Consider the following 23,787-nt stretch of genomic DNA (forward strand, 5'->3'; position numbering starts at 1 on the left):
TGGTTGTCCAGCTTTCGAGGAAAATTTTGTGACGTTTGACAAATTCTCTGACAAGAGGACTTTAACAGTTGTAACTTTTTAAGAGGAAAAAAGCTAGCACATCAATATTTTTGTTAAACGTGATATAAAATTGATAACTTTTCAACTAATGTAAAACAATTCTTAATCCATCAAATGCTACTGTCGTATTCTCAACTGAAAGTGAAAAATCTTTACTCATTGAAGAAATGCAACATGCAAAAGTACAAATATATTCCGAGCAAACAGTGTAATCTATTACCAGATATTTGCTTTAAAATATTCGGAAGCTTATTCTGAACCACCCCCCAGCAGAGCTGTTATTCATCTCCCACATTATTTATTCATCATTTTTCTGCACCCCAAAAGTTGGAACCAGCAGCTGCAGCTCTTACCCATTGCTAATGGAATGCAAGTTGGGAAATGCATTCCGAGATACCCCCAACTTTCCGAATGGATTTAAATCCTGCATGTATCTCATATATGCAGTGCAACCGAACGAAGAACCCAGGATGTTTCTTTATTCTTGGGCAGCTTAATGTGTTGTTTGCTCAACCAAAGGTCTTGGCATTGGTCATGAATCTCAAGGAAGCGAGTCCTTTATCTATGATAATTCAGTTTGATTTCGTATTGCTTCAGTCATGGATTCCAGACTGCCGGCATTTCTTTGATGCAAATAGATAGTTTTTTTGTACTCTGGGAATGAGATCACCAAGTTGTGTCTCATTTTCTATATTTCTACAAGTTTAACCCTTGTGTGCGTTGCAACACACATATAAAGGGTGATACGGTCAAAATTTGGTCAAGTAAAAACGCGTGTAAATCGGTGAAATCGTTTATATAAAAAATCAAATTAAATTTATTTTTCAAGTTTAGTTAGTATAAAATTCAGGAAAAATATTCAGTTAGGCTTCCGCTTTTCCAAATCCGAATTGCCGGGCCTTACGCTTAACTCCTGCCATCAGATTTTGTACAGCCACCTTGTCCACCTTCTTCGCCGCAGGAAGCCAGTTTGCCTTGAACTGCTGCCCGTCCTTACCAGTGTCTTTGGTCTTCTTAAGGTTCCGCTTGACAATAGCCCAGCATTTCTCAATTGGGCGGAGCTCTGGCGTGTTGGGAGGGTTCTTGTCCTTGGGAACCACCTGCACGTTGTTGGCGGCGTACCACTCCATGGCCTTTTTACCGTAATGGCAAGATACCAAATCGGCCCAAACAGTACGGAACAACCATGTTTCTTTAGGAAAGGCAGCAGACATTTATTTAAACACTCTTTCACGTAAATTTCTTGGTTGACAGTCCCGGAAGCTATGAAAATGCTGCTTTTCAAGCCACAGGTACAGATGGCTTGCCAAACCAGATATTTCTTCGCGAACTTTGACAGTTTCATGTGCTTGAAAATATCTGCTAACTTTCCTCTTCCTTTTGCCCGTATAAAACTCCTGTCCCGGAAGCTGCTTGTAGTCATCTTTGACGTAGGTTTCGTCGTTCATTACCATGCAGTCAAACTTCGTCAGCATCGTCGTGTACAGCCTCCGGGATCGCGCTTTGGCCGTCGTATTTTGTTTATCATCGCGATTTGGAATCACTTCCTTCTCGTAAATCGATAGTCCGGCTCGTTTTTTGGCTCGATGGAAGGTTGTAGACGATATACCCAACTTATTTGCGGCATCTCGGAGAGAGAGGTTAGGGTTTCGCTTGAAACTACCGGCAACTCGCTTTGTCGTTTCAGCAACTTCATGTTTTCCCCCCGATCCTGACTTCCTGGCTGTCGACAAACATTCCCGAAACACTTGAATTACATTTGTAACGGTTGATTTGACAACTTTTAGCGATTTTGCCAGCTTTGCGTGCGAGTAGCTCGGATTTACGCGATGCGCGAGCAAAATTTTGATACGCTGCTCTTCTTCCTTGGACGGCATTTTGACAACTGAAGAGTGAATTCCAAAATCAAAATAGGAGCAACATTCTACACACACACACACACACCTTCAAAATGAGAAGCGTTCAGGTTTTACACGTAAAAAATACACAAAATCCACGCATCTTTTCACACAAACACAGATTTTTCACAAATACTTCGTTAATTTTCCTGGTTACTTGTATGATGTTTAATGCGACTTGCCAAAGCTGAGGCGAGAGTATGTTTTCGTTATACTATGCTACAGGGGTGCCCGACTTGCCCCAATAAGAGGTGATCAGTAAGTTAAAGTCGATACTGGGTTTAACACACCTGGATGCAACGTTATAGAAGCCGTGAGGAGAACACTCTAGATTTAAGGTTTTTCTTGTCAAATTTAAGCTAATTCCTCAGATTAAAGCTTTCATCTTCAATGCTCTCAACGCAGAAAATCTGATAAAAAAAGCTTAAAAACGAGATTCACTAACACTTTGCAAAAAGATGTTGGTCACACGTTTTACAAAGTAATCGTGCAACGTTTCATACTAGATTTGAAAAATGCCTTATACTTAAATGGGCCAAATATTTAAATGGTTCAAGAGTAATAATCTCGACTAAGAACTAAAGCCAAAATCTCGAAATCTTTTTTCAGGTTCACAATTGTACTACAGTTTTCAAAAATAATTCTCACTTGCTGATAGAAATGTAGTCCCAAATATCAAATTTCAAAAAGAAAAGACTGAGCTTGCCAGAATACTCAAATGTTGCCCGATTTTGTTCACTTTTGTTGCAAAATCAAACGAAAATTAAAATTGGTATTTTGCGTCAAAATTCCATCAAAATTAACATGAACGAATTTTTGATAACTTCAATAATGATTAAAAATTGACTGATGTGTTATTATGTAAGAAACAGGGGTGCTTTTCTTCATTATTTTTTATAAAATAATTTTCATATTGACGGATATTGGGGAAAATAACCAAAATTTTAATAACCGGATGTTGGCAGAAAAATATCTGGTAAGAAAAATTTAAAATAGTTCTTGATTTGGTGGTTCCAAATTTGCTTATAAATATTAAATTTGATGTCTGTGATCAAATTTCGGATTCCGTATCCAATTAATTTTTTTTTTAGTCTCAGTTTGGATTATCATTCGGACAAAAATCCTGATTCGAATTCTGGTTTTGCAATTTAAATCTCCACTAGATGCATTTTCCATATTTGAAAAACTCATCATTTTGAATTGTGAAAAAAAAATCAAATTATATCTATTACAACATTTCAACTTTCATTTTTTTTTGGCCAAATGAATCTAGCGAAAATTTCAAAATGGTGATCCAGAATTGAAGAACCTGAAACAGTTTCATCGTTGCTATTTTTATTTAGATTTAAAAAATTCAAATTCAAATAAACAACTGAAGAAAAAGTTAACATTTAAACCCAAAAATTCAAAATCTTAATAAAAAATTTCTGGTTGAGGGTTTGGTACAAATTTTAATTTGGTTCATAAATAATAGAAATTATTTGCTGGAACTTAAATTGAAAATTCGTTTTCAGTTTCGGAATTACGATTTTGAACTCAGGTTCAAATGGTAGGAATTAAACATATTAATGGGGATTTCAAACTTTTATTGCATGGGTGGCCAAACCATGGCCCGCGGTTCATATGTGGCCCGCGACCAACTTTTTGTGGCCCGCGAAGCTCTTTTTGGAAAAACCATGTTTTAAGAATAGAACGTTTTTCTTGTTCTCCATATATCATTTGGATAAATATATCTGAATCAACACAAACTAAATTCGTAGGAGTTGAAATGTATAAATACTAATTTCAAGAAAAAACGCCTTTGAATTGTTGTAATTGTTTCACATTTTTCCATAAATTGTTCGAACATTTGCCACTTTCTTTCGGACGTAAAAGTAAGCGAATATAATCATAACAAGCTGAAAAAAAGTAAATATAATTTGAAACATGGAGAATCGGCATTATTTACTCAAATTCGATCACTTGTACTAAGGTTGCCAGATTACTTTGTTTTATCTGGGTTTGTCCAGATACTTGATATAATATTTGGAAAAAGTCTGGTCTAGAGCGGTTGCTCAAATTTAATTGGAAAAACCCGGATTTTGCCTTGGTTTTTTTCTCATTTTTTTTTATAAAAAACAAATTCTATTGTGAAAATTAATTTTCTTATTTATGCGTTCACAAAGAATTTTTTTAAACAAGTTTTATAAAAATGAAGGATTTTAAAATTTTGAATAAGCTAAAAAAAATTTATGAATATTTTAGCTCATTAAGAAAAGAAAAATGCCTGAATATTGCCAGGTTTTAGATAAAATAGCCAGGTTACGTATTGATAAAATTCTGGCAACCTTAACTCATACCCATTCGGCTCTGAGGGCAAAAAACGGAACCGTAACTGAATAAAAAAAAACAGTTACAATAACAATTTTTGAATAATCAAAATTGTATGATATTTGACACATTATCTGTAAATTCCATCACACATTTTTATGTGTTTTCCGATTTGGTTTTGGTTACTAAATATCATTGGTTAGAAGAGCATTCAAGCAACCTTTTGTTTAAATAATGAGGGAGGAGTTTAGATAGCCTCAGAATTCAGAAAGATAGTAAGGGACTCATTTTCGACTTATTTTTTTTTTCAAATTGTTATTTTTTGCTAAGCTTTTACAAAAAGGGTATATTTATTGAAATAAAACCAATTCAAAATATATTTGAATTGGCAACACGCTCTGTATTTATGTACATCAATAAGGAAAAACTAGACAGAATTTACGGTTGGGAAGTATGAATAACTAGAAACGGTTGATACTGACAAATCACTCAGAAGCACGACTTTTTTTAGTAAAATTTTCACTTAAAAAAGGTGCAATGATTAAGCAATCAATTTCGTATTCATCCTGTTTAAAGAAGGCTTTCCCAATACATTTATCAAATCGAGATACTGCAAAATTTGAATAAATTTGGTTTGAGTTGAGGTTGAGGTTCCTACTTTGAAAAATCAATATTATTTATGATATACCTATGTAACTAAAGTTCGTTGAAAAAATTAGTATATTAAATGTCAAAAACTTGAGAATGCTTTTTTTCTTCAATTTCATTCTGCGGTGTTTTTAACTTGTCTATACAATTTTTTTAATGGAAAAAGGCGAACTTGAAAATTTTGGAAAATGGTAATTTTCTTATAGTTGGAGACCATAAAATTGAATGAATGTCCATCTTAGTCTCGCGATTTGACATTTCTGGGATACATAAACGAAGGAGGTTTTTAATCCCGTGAAAAGATTGACGTACATACATAAGTTGGGAGAGGTAATTCATATCGTATTGCGCAATATTTCTACTATTTTTCCAAAGGAGAAAAATTTGAAAAAATATGCAAATAACAAAAATGACTCATTAAGATGAATATATACTTGATGTGGCCTGAGCAAATGTTTTTTAGAGCCTTTTTAAAACATTTATTATTATTTGTTTTCTTTGAATACTCCAGAACAGTTTTTTCTGGGCCCGCCAGCCAATCTCAATTTTGAAATTTGACCCGCCTGTTGAAAGCCACCCATGTTTTCATGCTTGATTTAAAATTTAAATTCTATATTTAATGAGAGACAGTTTGGAAACATAAACCAGCAAAAACTGCAAATATTAAAAAAAAAATTGGATTCATTTTGACGATTGAGTTTTTTGAAAAATAAAGACTTCAATTAATAAAAAAATATTTACAGGATCCCAACTATAAAATAAATAATTTATGATTAATTTTTATTGGTCAAAGAGTTTATACTTTATTTTCAAGTGAAAATTAAGCTGTAAATATTTTAAATTGGTGTTATTTTTTTTTTTTTTATTAATAGCATACAACGCAAAGTGGGGATTTTCGAGCCAAAAAAGGTACCCAATTCAGGCAAGAACGTCTTGCATAAAAAACAACGATTCTTTATGTAAAAAAACACGAAGAATCGAATGGTCTACACCGCTTTCTGACTCTAAACGTCTCATTTTGCCCGATTTCCCCTATTTTTTTTGGGTGTAAAGTTTTAATTCCGATTGTAACCATCTACCTTGCAACCAAAAAGTCATACAAACCATACTTATTTATGTAAAAATGTCAGCTGAATCGATTGGTGTACTCCAATTTTTGTTTCTACTACGACAAGTGATTGAGGCTCTTCTCGTCAACTGAACGCTGAGCGGTGTACATCATTCGATTCAGCAATAAGTTCTACACTTGTTTCAATCATTTTTGTGCATTTTATGATGCAATGTCAGTTGTTATAATGACTTTTTTCCACATATCGCTCGATTTTAGGGGAAAACGGGGTGATTGCGGCCATTCTCGTAAGCTGAGCACTAAGCGGTGTTCACCACTCGATTCAGCGACAAATTTTACACTAAATCACTTGGCTTTTGCATTTGGTATGTGAATCGCTCGATTGTTACAGTGAAATTTATGCAAAAAATTTAAATAAACTAGGGGAGGTTGGGGATATTTAGCCATTTATTTTCATTCTTGTACAAAAAAGTGACGCGATTAGCTAGAATATAAATAAATTTACCAAAAATGATCATTCATGATGAAAAACTGTTGGATTACACTTTGTTTGACGGCATTTCTTTGAAAAAAATCTCAAATTTAGGGGAAAAAAGGCAAAATGAGCCACTTGTCGTAGTAAAAACAAAAATTGGAGTCTACCAATTCAGCTGACATTTTTACATAAATAAGCATGGTTTGTATGACTTTTTTGTTGCAAGGTAGATGGCTACAATCGGAATTATAACTTAACACCCAAAAAAATAGGGGAAATCGGGAAAAATGAGACGTTAAGAGTCATTTTATCAAAGCGGTGTAGACCATTCGATTCCTCGTGTTTTTTTGCATAAGAAATGATAGTTTTCCAAAATTTAGAACAGTTTAGGCGATCGTCACAGAAATAGGTACCTTATTTTTATCAAAAATCCCCACTGTTCAACGTCTTGATCGATTAAGGCTTAACAGACTGAATAAGTTATTCAAAATTTAAACTGCTTAGTTATTCAAAAATATGGTTTAAACTAAAATCTTAAATTTTATTCCATTTTACAATAGTAGAAAACTAATTTGAATTAAATCTAAATTAAAAGACATGCACTTTGGACTTTATTTGTGAATGTAAGGATTTAAAATAACCCAACTATTATTGTAAAACCATCAAAAGCCGAATAATTATTATCGTCTTGTGGCCCGCGAAGCTTTTATTGCTTTTGCGAAAAAATACAAAAACCGACAAAACCTAGTCGCAACTTTTTTCCATTTAGAATATTTGTAGTCTGGAAAACATATTCTAAATGTGAAAACAAATTTTAAACTTGTTTTGAAAATTTTCGCAGCAGTTTTCTGTGAATTCTCAAGATGTTTAATACGACGTAATGAAAACTCACGCTAAATTTGATAAATAATCTGAAGTCTAGCTAACAACCTTCTATCGAAAGTGAAAAATCTTTATCAATTATTTTAAATTTTGTAGAATAAAATCAGTCAAGTTTGTCGGTTAAAGTACTAAGTTTATGTGTCTTGGATTTTATAAATGTTTATTGAATTTTTGAGGCATTGAAATTATTTTAAATGATTTCAATACTACTACCTAAAAATACTATATAGATAAGATTTCGAATGCAGAAGAGTGTTAATATGCAGTATGCAGTAGAGCATGGGTGGCCAAACCATGGCCCGCGACTGTGTTTTTTGTGGATCGCGAAGCTCTTTTTGAAATTAACATGTTCTCAGAATTGAATGTTTTTCATGGTTTATATCATTTGAAGAAAAATGTACCTAAATATTCTTCAACTGCATTTGAAATGAAAGATGTGATTTTAGAAGATTGCGGCGTCCTGACTATAAATCATTTATCAGATTTATCGAAATAACGCGTGAAAAATTTCAAATTGATCAGTTTTGAGTAAGATCGCTAAGCTTGTTCACTAGAGTGCCCCAAATGACCCGACTTTTGAAAAAGTTATGCGCTGCAGGCTAAAATTGATCCTTGGCCTAGTACAAGATCTCATGCCAAATTTGGGCGAGATCGGATCACGGGAAGGGGTCGCTCAACGAGCCTGAAGTTTGTATGGGATTTCGAGACATTTTGTTCGGGAGAAACATGAAAAACCAGTTTTTCATCAATAACTTTGGTTTCCGTCGGCCGATTTCATTCAAAAACGGGTTTTCTTAAAGCCTAAACTATGAAAAATATTTCATCCGAAGATTGCATTTCGATAAGAGTTAAGATAAAAAAGTTATTAGGCTTCAAAAATGGGCCGAACAGAATGCAGAAATCGGCCGACAGGAATCAAAGTTATTGATGAAAAACTGGTTTTTCATGTTTCTCCCGAACAAAATGTCCCGAAATCCCATACAAACTTCAGGCTCGTTGAGCGACCCCTTCCCGTGATCCGATCTCGCCCAAATTTGGCATGAGATCTTGTACTAGGACTGGGATCAATTTCAGCCTGCAGCGCATAACATTTTACAGGTTTTGAATTTCCCATACAAATTTGGGGCAGTCTATTGTTCACCTATCCGTTTCAACGATACGCTTAAAAAATTAATACTTACAATTTGTAGAACTTGAAATAGATGAGATTACAACTATTCCTAACATCATTCAAGAAAGTCTTTCAAACTGTTAATTTTGTTGCTTTGGGTTATCTGTACATTCCTTCACATACGAGGCAATTTTCCGATTGTTTTTGGTTATTTCATACCATTAGTTTTTGAAGTGGTTTCCACAGTTGTTTGAGCGTTGTGAGCTTTCGAGCGGACTCTACCTCTAGTTTTGAGGAATTTGGAGGTCCTCAGAAAAACAGATCATATTGAACTCTAGAAATTCTCCAAACCACATTCACATCATAATCAAAATTATATTTTAAAAATGTCTTCAACTATTCGTAAAGATTTTTTTAGAAACATTAAATATTTTTAAACATTTCACTACATTTGCTTATTTTTTCAAAAACTTGATACTCTGGTACGTCAGTTTTTAAAATTTTGTTATTTTTTTTAAAAATCTCTCAGAAGGACGACTTATTTGAATGTATGTATTTTTTGAAGGAAATTTTTTCACTTAAAAAGGTGCAATGATTATAAATAACCAAATGCATTTTCCTTTTGTTTATGGATGACTTTCCCGATGCACATATTAATTTAAAACGAGATATAACGAAAAATTCCACTGAAATTTTATTTTTTTTTCTGTGTGCAATGCAGGGTGAATTTTGAACATGAAAGAGTTCAGGAGTTCTATGCTAATAAGTAATTTTAGTAAATAATCTTTTAAATGCCGAGAATTTAAGAACGGTACAATTTTGCAAAAATTCCATTCAATGTTCTGTTTTATATTTTAATTGTAACAACTACAAAATTATTTAGGAAGACTGGTAAACTTGGAAATGGGCGGCAATTTGACATTTATGGAATTAATAATGAAGGTTTTGAATTGCTAGAAAAATTTGGTAAAAGAAATGCATGAAACAAATATTTGGTATTAAGATGAATCTGTACTTGCAACAGGCATATGTATTTTTTTTTTTTTAATTATTAAAGCGCCTCCTTTTTTTTGGAATATTAAAGAAACATAACTTGTTTGGCTCGCGAGCAAATGTCATATCTAAAATTTGGCACGCTTGTTGAAAATATTGGTCACCCATGCAGTAGAGTGTTTATATTTCCGGGCATCCCGAGAGTTCCCGGAAAAAGGATCGTCAGATTTCAACAGGATATAGAAGTCAAAAATCAAAATTTTTATATTTTCAAAAAATGTAAGATCATGAAAAAAATTTAATGATCTTTGAAATTCCCACGGGGAAAGGTTTCCTAAATGGGCCTATCGGGTTAAATGACCCTACGGCTGTTTGATGAAATGGCTGACTAGACAGCTTATCTGACCAATGCATTCTGAGGGTGATACACTTAGAACAAAAGGCAAGAAAGAATTTCATGAATTCACAAACTCAAAAAAAATTAAAAAAACATACAAGGTTTTGATACATTTTGATGTAATATTTCGACTTTTAAAAATTATACGTGAAGAAGCTTAAAACAAAAACTAGGATGGTTTTTGTTTCTTACTCAAATGAACTTAAGAAATTAAACATTTTTCAGCTTTTGTGGAGGTTAAATAATGGTTATATGGTGGAACAATAGAGTGTTTTTGTATGCCCCCATCATGTTTGTAAAATGCCTCCATTCTAAAATAACAGGTTGAATAGAATAAATAAATGATTTTTAGCATTGAACCTTCAAATGTAAGCTCTGAATAACATCTTAAGAGAGAATTGAAGATCTAAAAACAGATTTGATAAAGTTTTTCTCATGAATAAACTGCCTCCATAGTATGGCAACCCTAACTTTTGTTTAATTCCATAAAATTATAATATACATAGATTTTTATAAAACTTCAGCTTTGTCGTACGGAAATTATTACTTTCTAGCAGTTTCAATGAAATTATACGGAAATATTGCCCAAAAACAGAAATTTTGTTCAAAACATAAATAGGCGCATTTAGCCCGCACGGTTTGAGGTTCGGGATTTTAGACAATACTTCTAATAAAATCATTTTCTTGGAAACAGAAGAAAATTTTAACATAAAAATTTCTCCAATGTATAGAAAACAGATGCCTGCACACGTGTATATAGCTTTTGTACACATATTCGATGTGATATTTGATTAAATCAGTGTTCTGCTTAATAGGCGCATATAGCCCGCTCCTCCCCTACTAGACGTTTCTACATTAAATTGTCCCAACAGAAGTTTAAACATTAAATTAAAAACTAATGTGTTTGACATAACTTTTGCTCCATATAACATATATCGATATTTAATTTGGTCTGGATAAACACAGATGCTATTTCAGTCGTAAAAAAATTATAATTTAGTAATGAAAATAATAATTTTGTTTGAGAAACGAGCTGTCAATAATTATTCATATTAAATCAATCCGAGTAGAAACAGTAGAAACCTGTATAAAATCTCATGAATCTGATTTTTTATACATACCTAAATAATTTTTAAAGAAAACAAATGAAAACAATAAATTATTACCAATACCATAATTAAAAATTATTTATTTGCTCTGAATAGTAAAAAAATGATGGCGTGGCCCGCCAGGCTAACGCATCTTCAAAAATTTGGCTCACCTGTTGAAAATTTTGGCCACTCTTTGTGTATGAATTTTTCAAGCATAACTGTTATGTGAAAAATTTGTCTTCCTACGGTTCTGGTGAAAAATATCAACATCAATGAATGGAAAACTTGAGAAAAAAAATTGTACGTTATGTTGCATGAACATGGGCATAAGCGTTTAGTTGATTCAATCATAAAAGCTTGATTGCTCAAAAATTATACATGTTTCTTGACTGATGACCCGAATTGGATTTTAATAAGTATTCCGTGCATGTGGTAGTTTTTTTTTATTTGAAACTAGCTACTTTAAAATCAGAAGAAGAATTTTGCATAAAAGTTTTTTTTTAAGAAAATACGGACCTTCGAAATAAAAATGCCTTTATTATCCCTTTTTTTTTTGTTCAATTTCACGCTAATTTTTCTAATCAGATAAAAATTTGTTCATTATATCCATTATACATTTTGTTCAAAGACGAGCCTGTGACTTATGCGTGGTTTACGGAAACGCACCGCCTCAAACGTACATACACGTGCCTCCTCGCAATTTTAATTACCATGAACTGGAGGAATTTCGATATGTTTTTTCATTTATTCTTGAATATTTTCGGAAAAGGTCGCTTTTCGTGAGACCAATATTAATTTAAACACTTGCTGAGGAAATAGTATGAAGCATGATCATTAATTGTAGAATATTTAAACAACATTAGTTGCTACAATTCAATGTTTATCACAAAACCAGGGGTGAAATTATGAATCCTATTCGATTCGAGTTACCCGTTTCGAGTTGAACTCGAATCGAATTAGAATCAGTATTACGAATCTCGTTCGAGTCCTAAATTTTATCGTATTAGATTTCGAGTAAATCGGGTAGTAGATCATCTCGAAACGTTCCATTCGAATCGAGATCGGTAATGTCAAAGTTGGTCGAATCGAACGAAACTCGATTGTTTCGAGTTTCATAATCCCGCCCCAGATTTCTTGTTTCGGGGAGACTTTGATCAGCATGATTCTTACGTACCCCATAATTTTCGATTTATTGTTTTGGTTTTGGTATTCGTAGTTGGGAAAAGAAGGATTTAACACAAAAAAAAGTAAGTTTCAGTTTAAGGCCAAACTGTTTTTCCTTGAGAACAATAAATTTAGAATCGAAAAATAGACATTAAAGTTGCATTAATCTAGGGACAAAAACACAGCTTAATATTTTTTGAGCTACAAAAAAAAAAAAAAATTACCTTCACATAATTTTCCAGACCCTCCCACTATTCCGTTTTTCATTTTTTCTTCGAACTTCTCCATTTGATTGTGTTCCCAGCCATTCAGTCTATAAAAGCTTACTCTTGAAAAATGTCAAAAATTTATCGTAAAATGATAATAAAAAAAAAACTATAAGGAACGATGGGGATACTTGATTCCCTTTTTTTATTATTATCATTTCTTTTTCGGAAAATTTTACAACTCGCCGTCTTCAGCATTTTCTGACAGTGTAATTTAAAGTTTATATGTTCCGAAAGTTACATAAACTCTTAAATGAACAAAAAACATTTTCGTGAGACGTAACAAAGTGATAGTTTTTAAGTTAAAGGAGACTTAATACTTTTCTTATGGAGATTTGATCATTAATTCAGGGTGCCCTGACCCTAGGCAAAAATCTAGCAATATCCAAAGATAAAAGATCCATTGTTTATATTTTACCATGTTGGTTCTCCTTTCAAAGTTTGTAAGCATCAGACAAAGAGAATTTCTAATGTTTGTCTAATACCCTTAATGCCCTCTAATACTTTAAGGCACAATTTTCTAGTTTTTAGAAAATATAATACATTGGATTCTTTTTAACAGATCATTACTGGATATACATGGGTTATTGAACAAGTATTAGTAATTTCGCAATAACCAACGATCACGAGTCATTAAGAAGAAAATATTTCCTTTTTGGACTCTAGGAATCAATGAAAACCATACATTTTGGAAAACTCTTTCTCAAAACTCAATTGAGAGTTTACTATTACTTTTAAAATATGGCATTATGAAGTTGATATTCTACCCTAACGATTGTTATATTGAAATAAATTAACATAATATTTTTTATCGTTTGGAGAACATTTTTAAAGTGATAAAAAAATATTTTGTTAAAATTTTCAAACAAAGTTCAATAACTCAAAATATTTTTTTTTATTTGTTGAGATAACAACATTGTTGATAAATTTCATTTGGTACATTTTTAGAACGTATAATATTTGTAAGACATTCCGGTTTCCAGATATAGCGAAGGAATTAAGTATCCCCAGGGATCAAGTATTCTCATATTCCCCTGTACATAATAAAGAAATGAATAATGTTGAATTTCCACAAAAACCAGGCCGCTTGCTTCTGAATGCTTCAATTTTGTCAAAAAAAAGTATAGGTTTGCAAGCTTTACAGCAAAAATAACTTAAAACAACCAAAATATTGCCTTCTTGGAAACAGGAAACAGTTTTCAGATATTGAATTATAAGACAAAATTATTGACCGTTATGTGGAAAAAAATCAAGTTGATCAAAGCTGTCCCAGTTTACGATAGTTTCGAACCGTAAGAGGACCATGGAGGGTGCGATGATATACGCGTTTATGTTAAAAAAAAACAATTTCCAAAAAAGTAAAAATTGAATTCCAATCGCTTAAAAATATGCTTCACATATCAAAATCTTGGAGACATGACAGACCAAAATTAACAAATCAAGTCGAGGTTCTTCGGGATGTATATATCACTTATGCAGTCGAAAAAAAAAACAAAAGTCTAATTAGGGAAGGCATTTTTCCTCCTATCGTTGTAAAAATGCATTCTTTCAAATTTGCATAATGGTGTTTTTACATCATATGAACATTTGAGATTCAATTACCTTTCAAATGACCATTGGGACAGTTAACCATTTTTTTTATCAATAATGACTTTTTCCTGCATAATCTTTCCGTAAATGTTTTTTAATGACTGTTCCGTAAAAGTTTTTTAATGACTGTCCGCCAGCTGCATCGTTGATATAAGTCGCGAATGACATAAATATGTAAGATCGACTATAATCGAAAAAAAAAATTGACAACATTAAATAAAGTTGCTGGTGTTTTACAATTCAACATTTAGTAATGGTTGAGGGAATTCTTCGTTTAAATTTCAAACAATTGGAACCGTGAGCAATTCTATATCATACTGACTCCTATTGAACGGACTCTCATATTTCAGATGGAAAGAGTGACAGAAATTCCCTGCCCCCCGTTCCCAAAAACGACTGACATCTTTCGTTAACGATGCAAAAAACTCACGCTGCTGCAACAAAATAGGGCAGAACCGATCCAGTTCTCTCGGAAACAACTTGGACTCCCCCAAGTTCGACAAAACGCTTAAGGATTCAGTGTTTTTTGTGCAGTTTCCGGTGTCCACCTCTAGATTCGCTACGACCGAAGCCAGTTCCAAAGGAAACGAACGGAAAAACAACCAGAAGCGAAAGATAAACGGCCAGCAGGAATCCTCATCGCTCCTTGAAGGATCAAGAAAAAGTCCACTCGTAGTTGCTGAGATACTGAGACTGAATATCGAGTGTATTGTATGGATGGATGGAGGTACTTACACCCAGACACGAGAAGACCGGCGATTTGTTCGATGTCCTCCCTGGTCCTTCCGGGGTCCTGCTGCTTCTGGGATGATACAGGGTGGAAAACGCTTCCCGGCGCTTTGAGATGGGGGACAGCCTTTCTTTCGGTGTATTTGCGGAGGATTTACAGAGCTAGAGGCTGCAGCCCGGAAGATGGGTGGAGTTATCTCCTTTACTCTGACGTCAATTGATAACGACGTGTCAGCTGGAATGGAAACGAGAAGAAAAAATCCTGGTAAGATATGTGATGCAAAATCGGTATTATGAATTGGAAATTTGAGAGAAGATAAAAAAATGTCACAGAAAAAAAGCTATGGCACGATATTTGTACAATGAAATCATGTTGGTTGGTCAAAGGAATAACTTTGCGATTCGAATTTAATCATCAGGTCAGGTATCAAACCATTTCCATGACCTTAATTTTCTTTCAAAAGCATAGAGCGTCTTTGTTCATAGTATTTTTTAAGGTTTATGTTATGGTATGGCATTCAATAATAAAAGAAAAAAAAGTCATTTAACAAACTGCTTACTTATGCTGCTGTATGGTATTTAAAATCGTTCTTTGGATTTTGAAATTCTTTGTAATAATCGACATGAGTATTTTAACGTCAAGCTGTTGCTTTTGTTGATATTTGGGTTTGGTTAGTCGTTTAAAAAAAGTAAACATTTTTTGTTATGCGAATGATATAAAGATGTGGGAGAATTAAAGCGTTTTTGAAAAGAGATAAGTGTCTTTGATTTCATTTTATAATTTGTTTATCTGAAAAGGTGGAGTGCGCAATCCTTTATTATTGTCTGAATGATAATTTTGAATGATCAAATTATAACTTTAATAGTTTTGCCTTAAAATATGAAAAAAAAGGACTAAGATTTCTGTTGTTTAACATTTGAAAAAAAAATAAAAAGGATTATCTGTCCATAAAGCAAATTTTGAGAAACCCACTTAAAAAACATAATTTGAACCAAGCTAAAGTAAACTTTTAAGTTCATGAAAGGTGTGAAGATTAAAATATTAACATTTGAAATTAGCCGAAGAATTTTTTTTGATACAGTTTTCTTTGAATTCTTTTTCAAAATTGATATATTTAAGAGATAACGACTATTAAATTTCCATAAAAAAAATAATTCACTTTAATAAGATGTAGGCTATCAAATTGATATACTACATGGTTTTATTTCATAAAAAATCTTAAAGTTGCTATAGAGAAAATAATTTGTACTGAAATCGATCCTTTGTGCTTATGAAACTTTGATGATTAATCTTATGATTAAAATTTATTGATACAAATAGTTTTCACTACTATTGATGAAAGACAATTAAAAATATTTTTTCCACTTTAATTTTTAGTTTCGCAAAATTCACGGTAACGCCATATTCACGGTGATTTTTTTTTATCGTGATAAAATCGAAAAACTACTGTAAATATAAAATTTCTTTGTCCTACCTAAAGAATTTTTTTTTATGATCATTTGTATTGTAGGCTTAATGAAGTTTGAGTTCAGACAAGAAAGTTACAGTATTGCCGAATTTATGACTATTTTGAATTTTTCAGCACGTTTCACGGCAGATCAAATCCGAGTGGAACATTTTCTATTCCAAAGCATAGCACGAATAATATTTCTATGAATTTACAACATTCTTTGTGATAAATTTTGATTATGTGAAAGAAAAAACCAAGAAAACATTGATTACGATGTTTTCCATACAAACATTCGTCCAAAAAAGAATGATTTGGTTTTTTCGCCTGTTCGACAGTAATGAACCTCTTTTTCAAAAAGTTACAATTTTTTATCACGTTGATAAATTTTTATGCAACTTGGCCAGGTGCTAGATTAAACATTTATAACTTTGGAGCACATTTTAAGATTTTTCAATGAAAAGTTTCAAAGATACAGTGCATTTAGTAAAGCAATTCCAAATTTCCCTTTTTTTAACGGTAATAGCTGTGACCTAGTGTCTTTTATCAAATATGTTCTTCTGAATCTAGCAACAATATTAAAACTGTTTATCGTTTGCCTTTTATATGCTACCGTAATCTGGGGGAACTTTGATCACCGAGGTAACTTTGATCAACATGAAATTTTTGCAGACAATCGTCATTAACTAAGTCTAAAGTTAAAATATCGGAAAACTGTTTTCTACGTTTGAAAACATGTAAATTGAGTTTTAAACAGACTAAATGAGGTTATTTTTATTTATTTACGACATAACTTGACGAACATAATTCCTAAAATTCACTCGGTTCATGGCAACCGTTCTCTAAATTAGGATAGTGGTTGAAATTTTTTATATTTAAATGTAATTTTAAAGTTTGAAAATATCTGTTTATCCGAAGACTCAATAACAAACAGCTCTCCTGTGAAAATGATAGCATTTAGAATCAAATTGGTTTTTTATATGAAAGTTTTTTTTATTTGTATATGTATAACCGTAGTGTTAATTTTATGGTCATTCTGTGATATTTTTGGATATTAAAAAAACGGATATTTTTTATGAGAAAGCCTGTATAGAACAAATGGCTAACCCTATAAAAATATTAAGTTTGAAGAAAAAAAAGAACATGATAACAGTGGAAGAACGTAAGGAATTGCATGAAGGTATAATATATTTTCATTTTTTAATTGAGGCCAAAAAATATTTTAAAAAAAATTTATAATTTTTGCCCCTAAACGTATGCTGCAGCGTTGTCCATTATTTGAGTATATTCGTAATTGAAAAAAAAAACGTTGAAAAATTCAATTGAGTCCAAACAAAAAATTACTGTTATTGATGTTTTAAGACTTCAGTAGGTACTCGAAATATGTTAAAATAATTTATAACAATAAAATTATTTTTATGGCTCCAACACTTAAATGCATTAGTCATTAACAAACTTAAATGTTGGAATAAACTATTGAAATCAATTTCTGATCATCCATTGGGAATGAAAAAAATAATCATAACTTTGTTAATCAGTTTAATCCCTTTGTAAAAATGCGTCGTTTAATCAATCAACCACATTCATGAAACCTTATTAGAGTCAAAGAATCTTTAAACGAGTTTGAAAAAAGTTCCTTTTTGAAGCCACATTTAGAAAATACAAAAGAAAATATTTATAGATAAAGGAAGTGAGTGTAAATAAACAAAATGTGTATAGGGTTGGGAAATTATATGAAATCGGCTTCACTAAAAAACAATAACAAATAAAACCAGAATATTTAATATTCATAAAATTTTGATTTTTTCTTAGATTTTTGCATTTTTGAAAAGTGCATAGTACAACATTTTTCACAATTTTAAGAAAGTTATCTTAAGATCTGTGATATTTTTTTTTTGAAAAAGGTATCAATGGACTTCAATTTTTAAAATTGATAAGGTATGATTGGTCAAAATAATTGGTATTCAATAAAAGTTTTTTAGTTTTTTTTTTCAAAATAGCTTGAAAATATGTAGTTTTACAGAAAATGTGTTTAAACTAATTTTTTTAAAATTTTGAGCTACAAAATTTAAGATGAACAAAAGATTGCATAAAAATATGACAAAGTTTCCCAAAAAAATCACAGAATGGGATCGGAATGATGGAACTTGACCTGAAAATTGAAAAAGTAAAGTATATTGACAAAAACACACAACAAAATTCAATTTTATACAGAGTTATAACAGTGTACAAGACCGTGTGAACGGGGAGGGGGGGGGGGTTATCTAGGTATTTGCTCTTTAAAGGAGTTTCAAATAAATATTAACGCTAGTTAGAAACATGACTTATTTTGGCGGAAATGAGTCTGTTTCTTTCTGAAGAGAGCCTAGGGTGATTGGCTTAAGACATTTTATTTTACAACACTTTATGAAGCTCAAGAATTGAAACTACTTTTTAATTGTTAATTTCAATTTGCAATTCAATCCAGCTTTTGTATTGAAACTCAAAACTTGACATACAAAAACCTTACCTTGTCTTTAAATGGGTTTTATTAAGAAGTGTAATTAAAAAAGAACAGAGTTTGAAACGAACCAATTATTAAACAATTTCATCAAATACTGATTTCACACATTAACAAGCTGGAAGCCATGTAACATGCGTTGACCTCTCACGATGGTCAACAGAATAAGAAAAAATCTTATATCCTCTACTTTAGAACTTAAAATTTTGATTTAAAAATCGTTTATGTCATTGCAAATGTTATGCTGATTTGAAATATTCTTCAAGAATGCAATTCCAGTTTCAGTTTAATTTTTTGTTTCATGTTCTTCTAAATGCTAAACATCGCATTCAAAAAGGTTTTGATTAATTACACAGAACCAAATTTTTTTAAAATTCAATGTAATTAAATGGTAAATTTGGCTTATTTGGGTGCCCTGAATCAAAAAATGCATTTTTTTATCAACTTTTATTATTAAAATTACGTTTGAAAATAGGTTAAAATCATTTAAAAATTTTATCATATTTTTGGAAATATAATTGAACAAAAATATTACATTTTAAAATAAAAATTTTAAATTAATTATCAACTTTCCTCAAAATTTCAATAATAAGTAGATAATTGTTCTCGACTGGTAAAACTGTATAAACGGGAAAATATTTCGGCTTTTTCAGTCAATTCACGGATCCAAAACACCTTCTCTTCTTATTCCGACGTTTCGTTCTTTATTTGAACTTTTTCACAGGAATCTACAACAAACATTACAATCTCTTAAAGAACTAATTGACAACATAGAACAGTAGAAAACTTACAGAAAATTGTGTTTCTTCATCTGGAGGATCGATTACAATTAAATTCACATACAATAATTGGACACTTTTTACCATTAAAAACGCTAAAAGGTATTAAAATGAAAACTTAGATGAAAAGGCTTGCTTAAATATTTATAAAATGAAAATTACTGCCTAGAGCAAACTCCAAACACGAAAGAAAATCTCAAAAAAACTCAGCAAACAAACACTCCGATCACTAGCTGGTTGCACTACCAAATGATGTTGTTGATGTAGCAGTACCGGTCTGTTTGGGTATGTTTTTCTTCGGTCTATTTCCTTTCTTGATAGTGTTGAGGATCCCGGAATATGTAGAGCTCAGATGGTCAACATCGGATCTCTTATTCACTGTTGCATCTGTGTTGATGATGTGACAAACTTCCAGTATGGGCAATGCAGACTCCCGACGGCTTTCATCCAGAATGGCAGCACCTTTTAAATTGAAGCGATGTTCTGTCTCTATGCAATGTTGTAATAGAGCCGTTTTCCCTTTGAGTTCAGAAATAAATATTTATAAATATTTAAGCAAGCCTTTTCATCTAAGTTTTCATTTTAATACCTTTTAGCGTTTTTAATGGTAAAAAGTGTCCAATTATTGTATGTGAATTTAATTGTAATCGATCCTCCAGATGAAGAAACACAATTTTCTGTAAGTTTTCTACTGTTCTATGTTGTCAATTAGTTCTTTAAGAGATTGTAATGTTTGTTGTAGATTCCTGTGAAAAAGTTCAAATAAAGAACGAAACGTCGGAATAAGAAGAGAAGGTGTTTTGGATCCGTGAATTGACTGAAAAAGCCGAAATATTTTCCCGTTTTTTTTTCAATAATAAGTTATGCAAAAAAAGTTATTCCAGTTAAGTATTTGTTTACTTTTCAGAATGAAACGCATAGCAGTTTTGGAACAAATTGAGTTTTAGACCTTTTAAAATCTTAAGCTCACCGTTCTAATGTTTTTTTTGTGTACTTTCTGCAATAAAGTCAAAAATACCAATAATGATATCTTTGCAAATTTGAAAAAGCTGTTGAATTTAACTTTATGATCAGACAGATTCGTTATCATCAAATATAATTGATTTATCGAATAAAGTATAATACGGAAAATCAGCATCAGAATTTTTCTTAAATGATGGTTTATAAGTTTATCAATTATCATGATTGACAACTTATAACTGATACATTTTAAAACTCCATATCATATCTATATCCAAAGTTCAGGAAGCGAAAATCTATCAAATCAATCAATAAACCATTAGCACCAAAATTTTGTTTCCTTAAGTTATCAATTAAACTAAATAAATTAGTTTTTTTTAAATAGTAAGACGTGTTTATTTGAAAAATAAAACATCTAAATATGACAAAACTTATATTTTTTAATAATGAATTTTTACGACTTAATCGGTGAATTTTCATGTTTCCTTAGTGAAAACATTTCAAGATTTTCAAAATTATAGATAGATAGGAGAAGATTAGAAAAGTTAAGTATTCGATGAAAGTGCTTCTTAAAAATGTCTATCAACTAAATTTCAACACCTTAAGTTTTCTTCTAATCTTCATCGATCCATCTATAATTTTCAAAATCATAAAATATTCTCACTTAGAGAACATTAAAACGCACCGATATAACCTTTAAAATTAATTATCATAATAAAATCACGGTGATAATCTTCATTAATAATCTTATCCATGACATCTTCAAATTAAGTTTTAATTTTCAAATAAATGTGACGAATTTTATAGGACAGCTTTTTTTCAATTTTCAAATTAATTTATGGAAATTTAGAGTCAATCTACTAAAATTAAAAAAAAAATTATGAATTTGTCTTCGTTTTTCAATTCGGATTTTAATGTTCTGAAGAAAAGCTGTTAAATCTAAATTTTTAATAAGAAAATCATAAATTATACCTTCTGTTCATTCCAGGACTCAATATTTCAATTAAAAAGGAAAAAAATCTTCAGAGCTTGATATTTAAACTTTAACACTATCGATTTAAATTTAATAAATCTTCCATTTATTTTAATTTTATAATATCATATTTTTTATCGATCAATATTTTTAAATCAATCTATGAAAATACTCAAAAATATTTCAATTTAGTAACTTCAAAAATAAATTTAAATGAGCAATAAATACATTATTTTTATGTGCTTTCAATAATTACAACAAAACTTGGAATTCCTTATTTCTATTTTTTGTATCTGTTTCTGAGTGATCATTCACGAGATTATCCATTTCCGAACATGTACTTTGTCAGTGTAATTGAACATGATGTACTGTGAATTTATGAAGTCATAATTTTAAACTTCAAAAATGAACTTTTTTGTCTTTTATTTTAATAACTGGAAAAAGTTCATTTCATAAAAAAGGTTGTTTCTCTGTCTTTGAGCTCTGGCACTCTTGAACTTTAATTGAATATATTCTTCGTTTTTTTAAATCAATTAAGACATCAACTTTTGAATACCTTTTTCTAAGTTTAAATTGTTGTTTATCTTTGTCGAAAAATTACATTTCGAATTGCGATAATTGTTTTTTTATTCGAAATTCTACAGTGGAACTTTTCAATTGTTCAAAAATTCAGTATTAATTTTTTACCTGATCTGACACTTATTTTACGATTCTGATTGTTTTTTTAATATGTATTATGATAATTTTTGTGTCGCAAGTGTGCTACATATAAAGGAATATCTCAAAAGCTAAAGGTTCAATATAGAAACTTAATTCTACAAAATTAAAAACCACACTTTTGGTGACTCAAAAATATAAAGTTTGTAAAATTTGGTTCAGTGGTTTTCGAGTTACAGATTGCTAAATTTTGGTGATTTCAGCTAAGATTTCTTAGCAGCCCTTTATGTGTAAAGAATAAAGAACATAATTTAAAAAAAAAAATTCAATAACTAATCGAAAAAAGCCTTATTTGAAACTTTAATTGTAATCTGTTTTAAAATTTTCTTATTTATTTCATCAGTTATTTTTATTTAAAGTTATGACTTGAATTCACCCATTTGAAACAGAACACGGTAGTGTACTGAATTCACGTCACGAAATTTCAAGTTATTTTGAACAATTTTTTGGAGCCTTCAAATATACTTTTAAAAGTGATATTATGTTATTCCGACCTGTACAATGATAAATATTCATTGTCTTTTCCTAACTTTTTCCTTTTTTTGACTTGCACTTGAATAGCATCATATTGAGGAATCATACGTTAAAATTATTTCTATTTCTTCTTTGTTTAAAGATTCACAAAAAAAAAAATTTCAATTTTTATTTCAATATTATTTTTTATTTGAAAATAACGAACTTATAATGAAATCAACTAAACTATTATCGACTTGTAAAAACAGCTATCAGAGCATATTTTCCTTATGAAATTTTGGTAAAATAATCAATTTGGAAAAATAATCAAATTTTGTGACGTGAATTCGATCATTTACGCTGTTGTAAAAAAAGCTGAAAGGCTAAAAAGCTGAATTCCTATCGATTTCTATAAAATTAAGTGTTTCAGAATCGTCCCATCATTTTCAAAGAAGATTTCATTTTTTATTGTTATAAAATGTTTAAGTTTACTCGTAAAATGAAAAAGTTTCCTTTTTTTTGTGACGTGAATTTCGTCATTTGGGAGTGTTTTTGTTCGCTTTTTGAAGCAGCACAATGAAGCAGTTTTTGTTGGCTTCAAAACGTATTTAAAAAACTCAAAAAAAATCAATTCCTATAATTTAATTAATTATTTTGTAAAAGGTGTCAGCACACTTTTTTCAATAAAAACTTAATTCTTAACATTATATGAAACATGTAGAAATTTTCTCCTTGGCTTAGCTCCTTTTGCTATTGTTAAGCATTTCTTTCGGGCGCATAGCTCAGTGAATAAATGGATCTTGTATGAACATGGTGGCTCGGATCAAGCGGATACTTGGATAACTGAAGCTGGGTCATTGAGCCGAAAGTCATGAAGGCTGAGCCATTCGGCCGAAGGTTATTCGTCCGATGGACGTTAGGCTGAATGGTTTATCTGGCCAAATAAGCCACTAGGTCGAATGGGTTAATCGGCCGACGGTTATCCAGCCAAAGGGTGTTAGGCCGAAAAAACGCAAGACCGGATGTTCGTCCGAATGGTGACTGAGCCGAATGGTTATTAGGCCAAATGGTCGCAAGGCCGAAATGTCGTTAGGTCGAATGGTCATAAGGCTGAATGCGCGTAATGAATGCTTGCTAGATCATTGAGAAATCTTTTACATTTGCCTGCATGTTAGGCCATTCGGTCTAATGACCATTTGGCCTAACGACCATTCAGCTTAGCATCCATTCACCTGTAAAACTATTTGGCCCGACGACTATTCGGTCCAAAGACC

General features: G+C 31.3%; 1 protein-coding gene across 1 annotated transcript in view; it reads right to left on the reverse strand.

Annotated features, from left to right (window-relative positions):
- Nucleotides 1–23,787, reverse strand: part of LOC129753151 (uncharacterized) — a 98,373-nt gene that overhangs the window by 45,833 nt on the left and 28,753 nt on the right. The window contains exon 2 of the mRNA XM_055748948.1: nt 14,690–14,918. Within this exon, the coding sequence (XP_055604923.1) occupies nt 14,690–14,918 (229 nt within the window). The remainder of the gene's footprint in view (nt 1–14,689; nt 14,919–23,787) is intronic.

This window comes from Uranotaenia lowii, chromosome 3 (assembly GCF_029784155.1).
Source record: "Uranotaenia lowii strain MFRU-FL chromosome 3, ASM2978415v1, whole genome shotgun sequence".
NCBI classification, from domain to species: Eukaryota; Metazoa; Arthropoda; class Insecta; order Diptera; family Culicidae; genus Uranotaenia; species Uranotaenia lowii.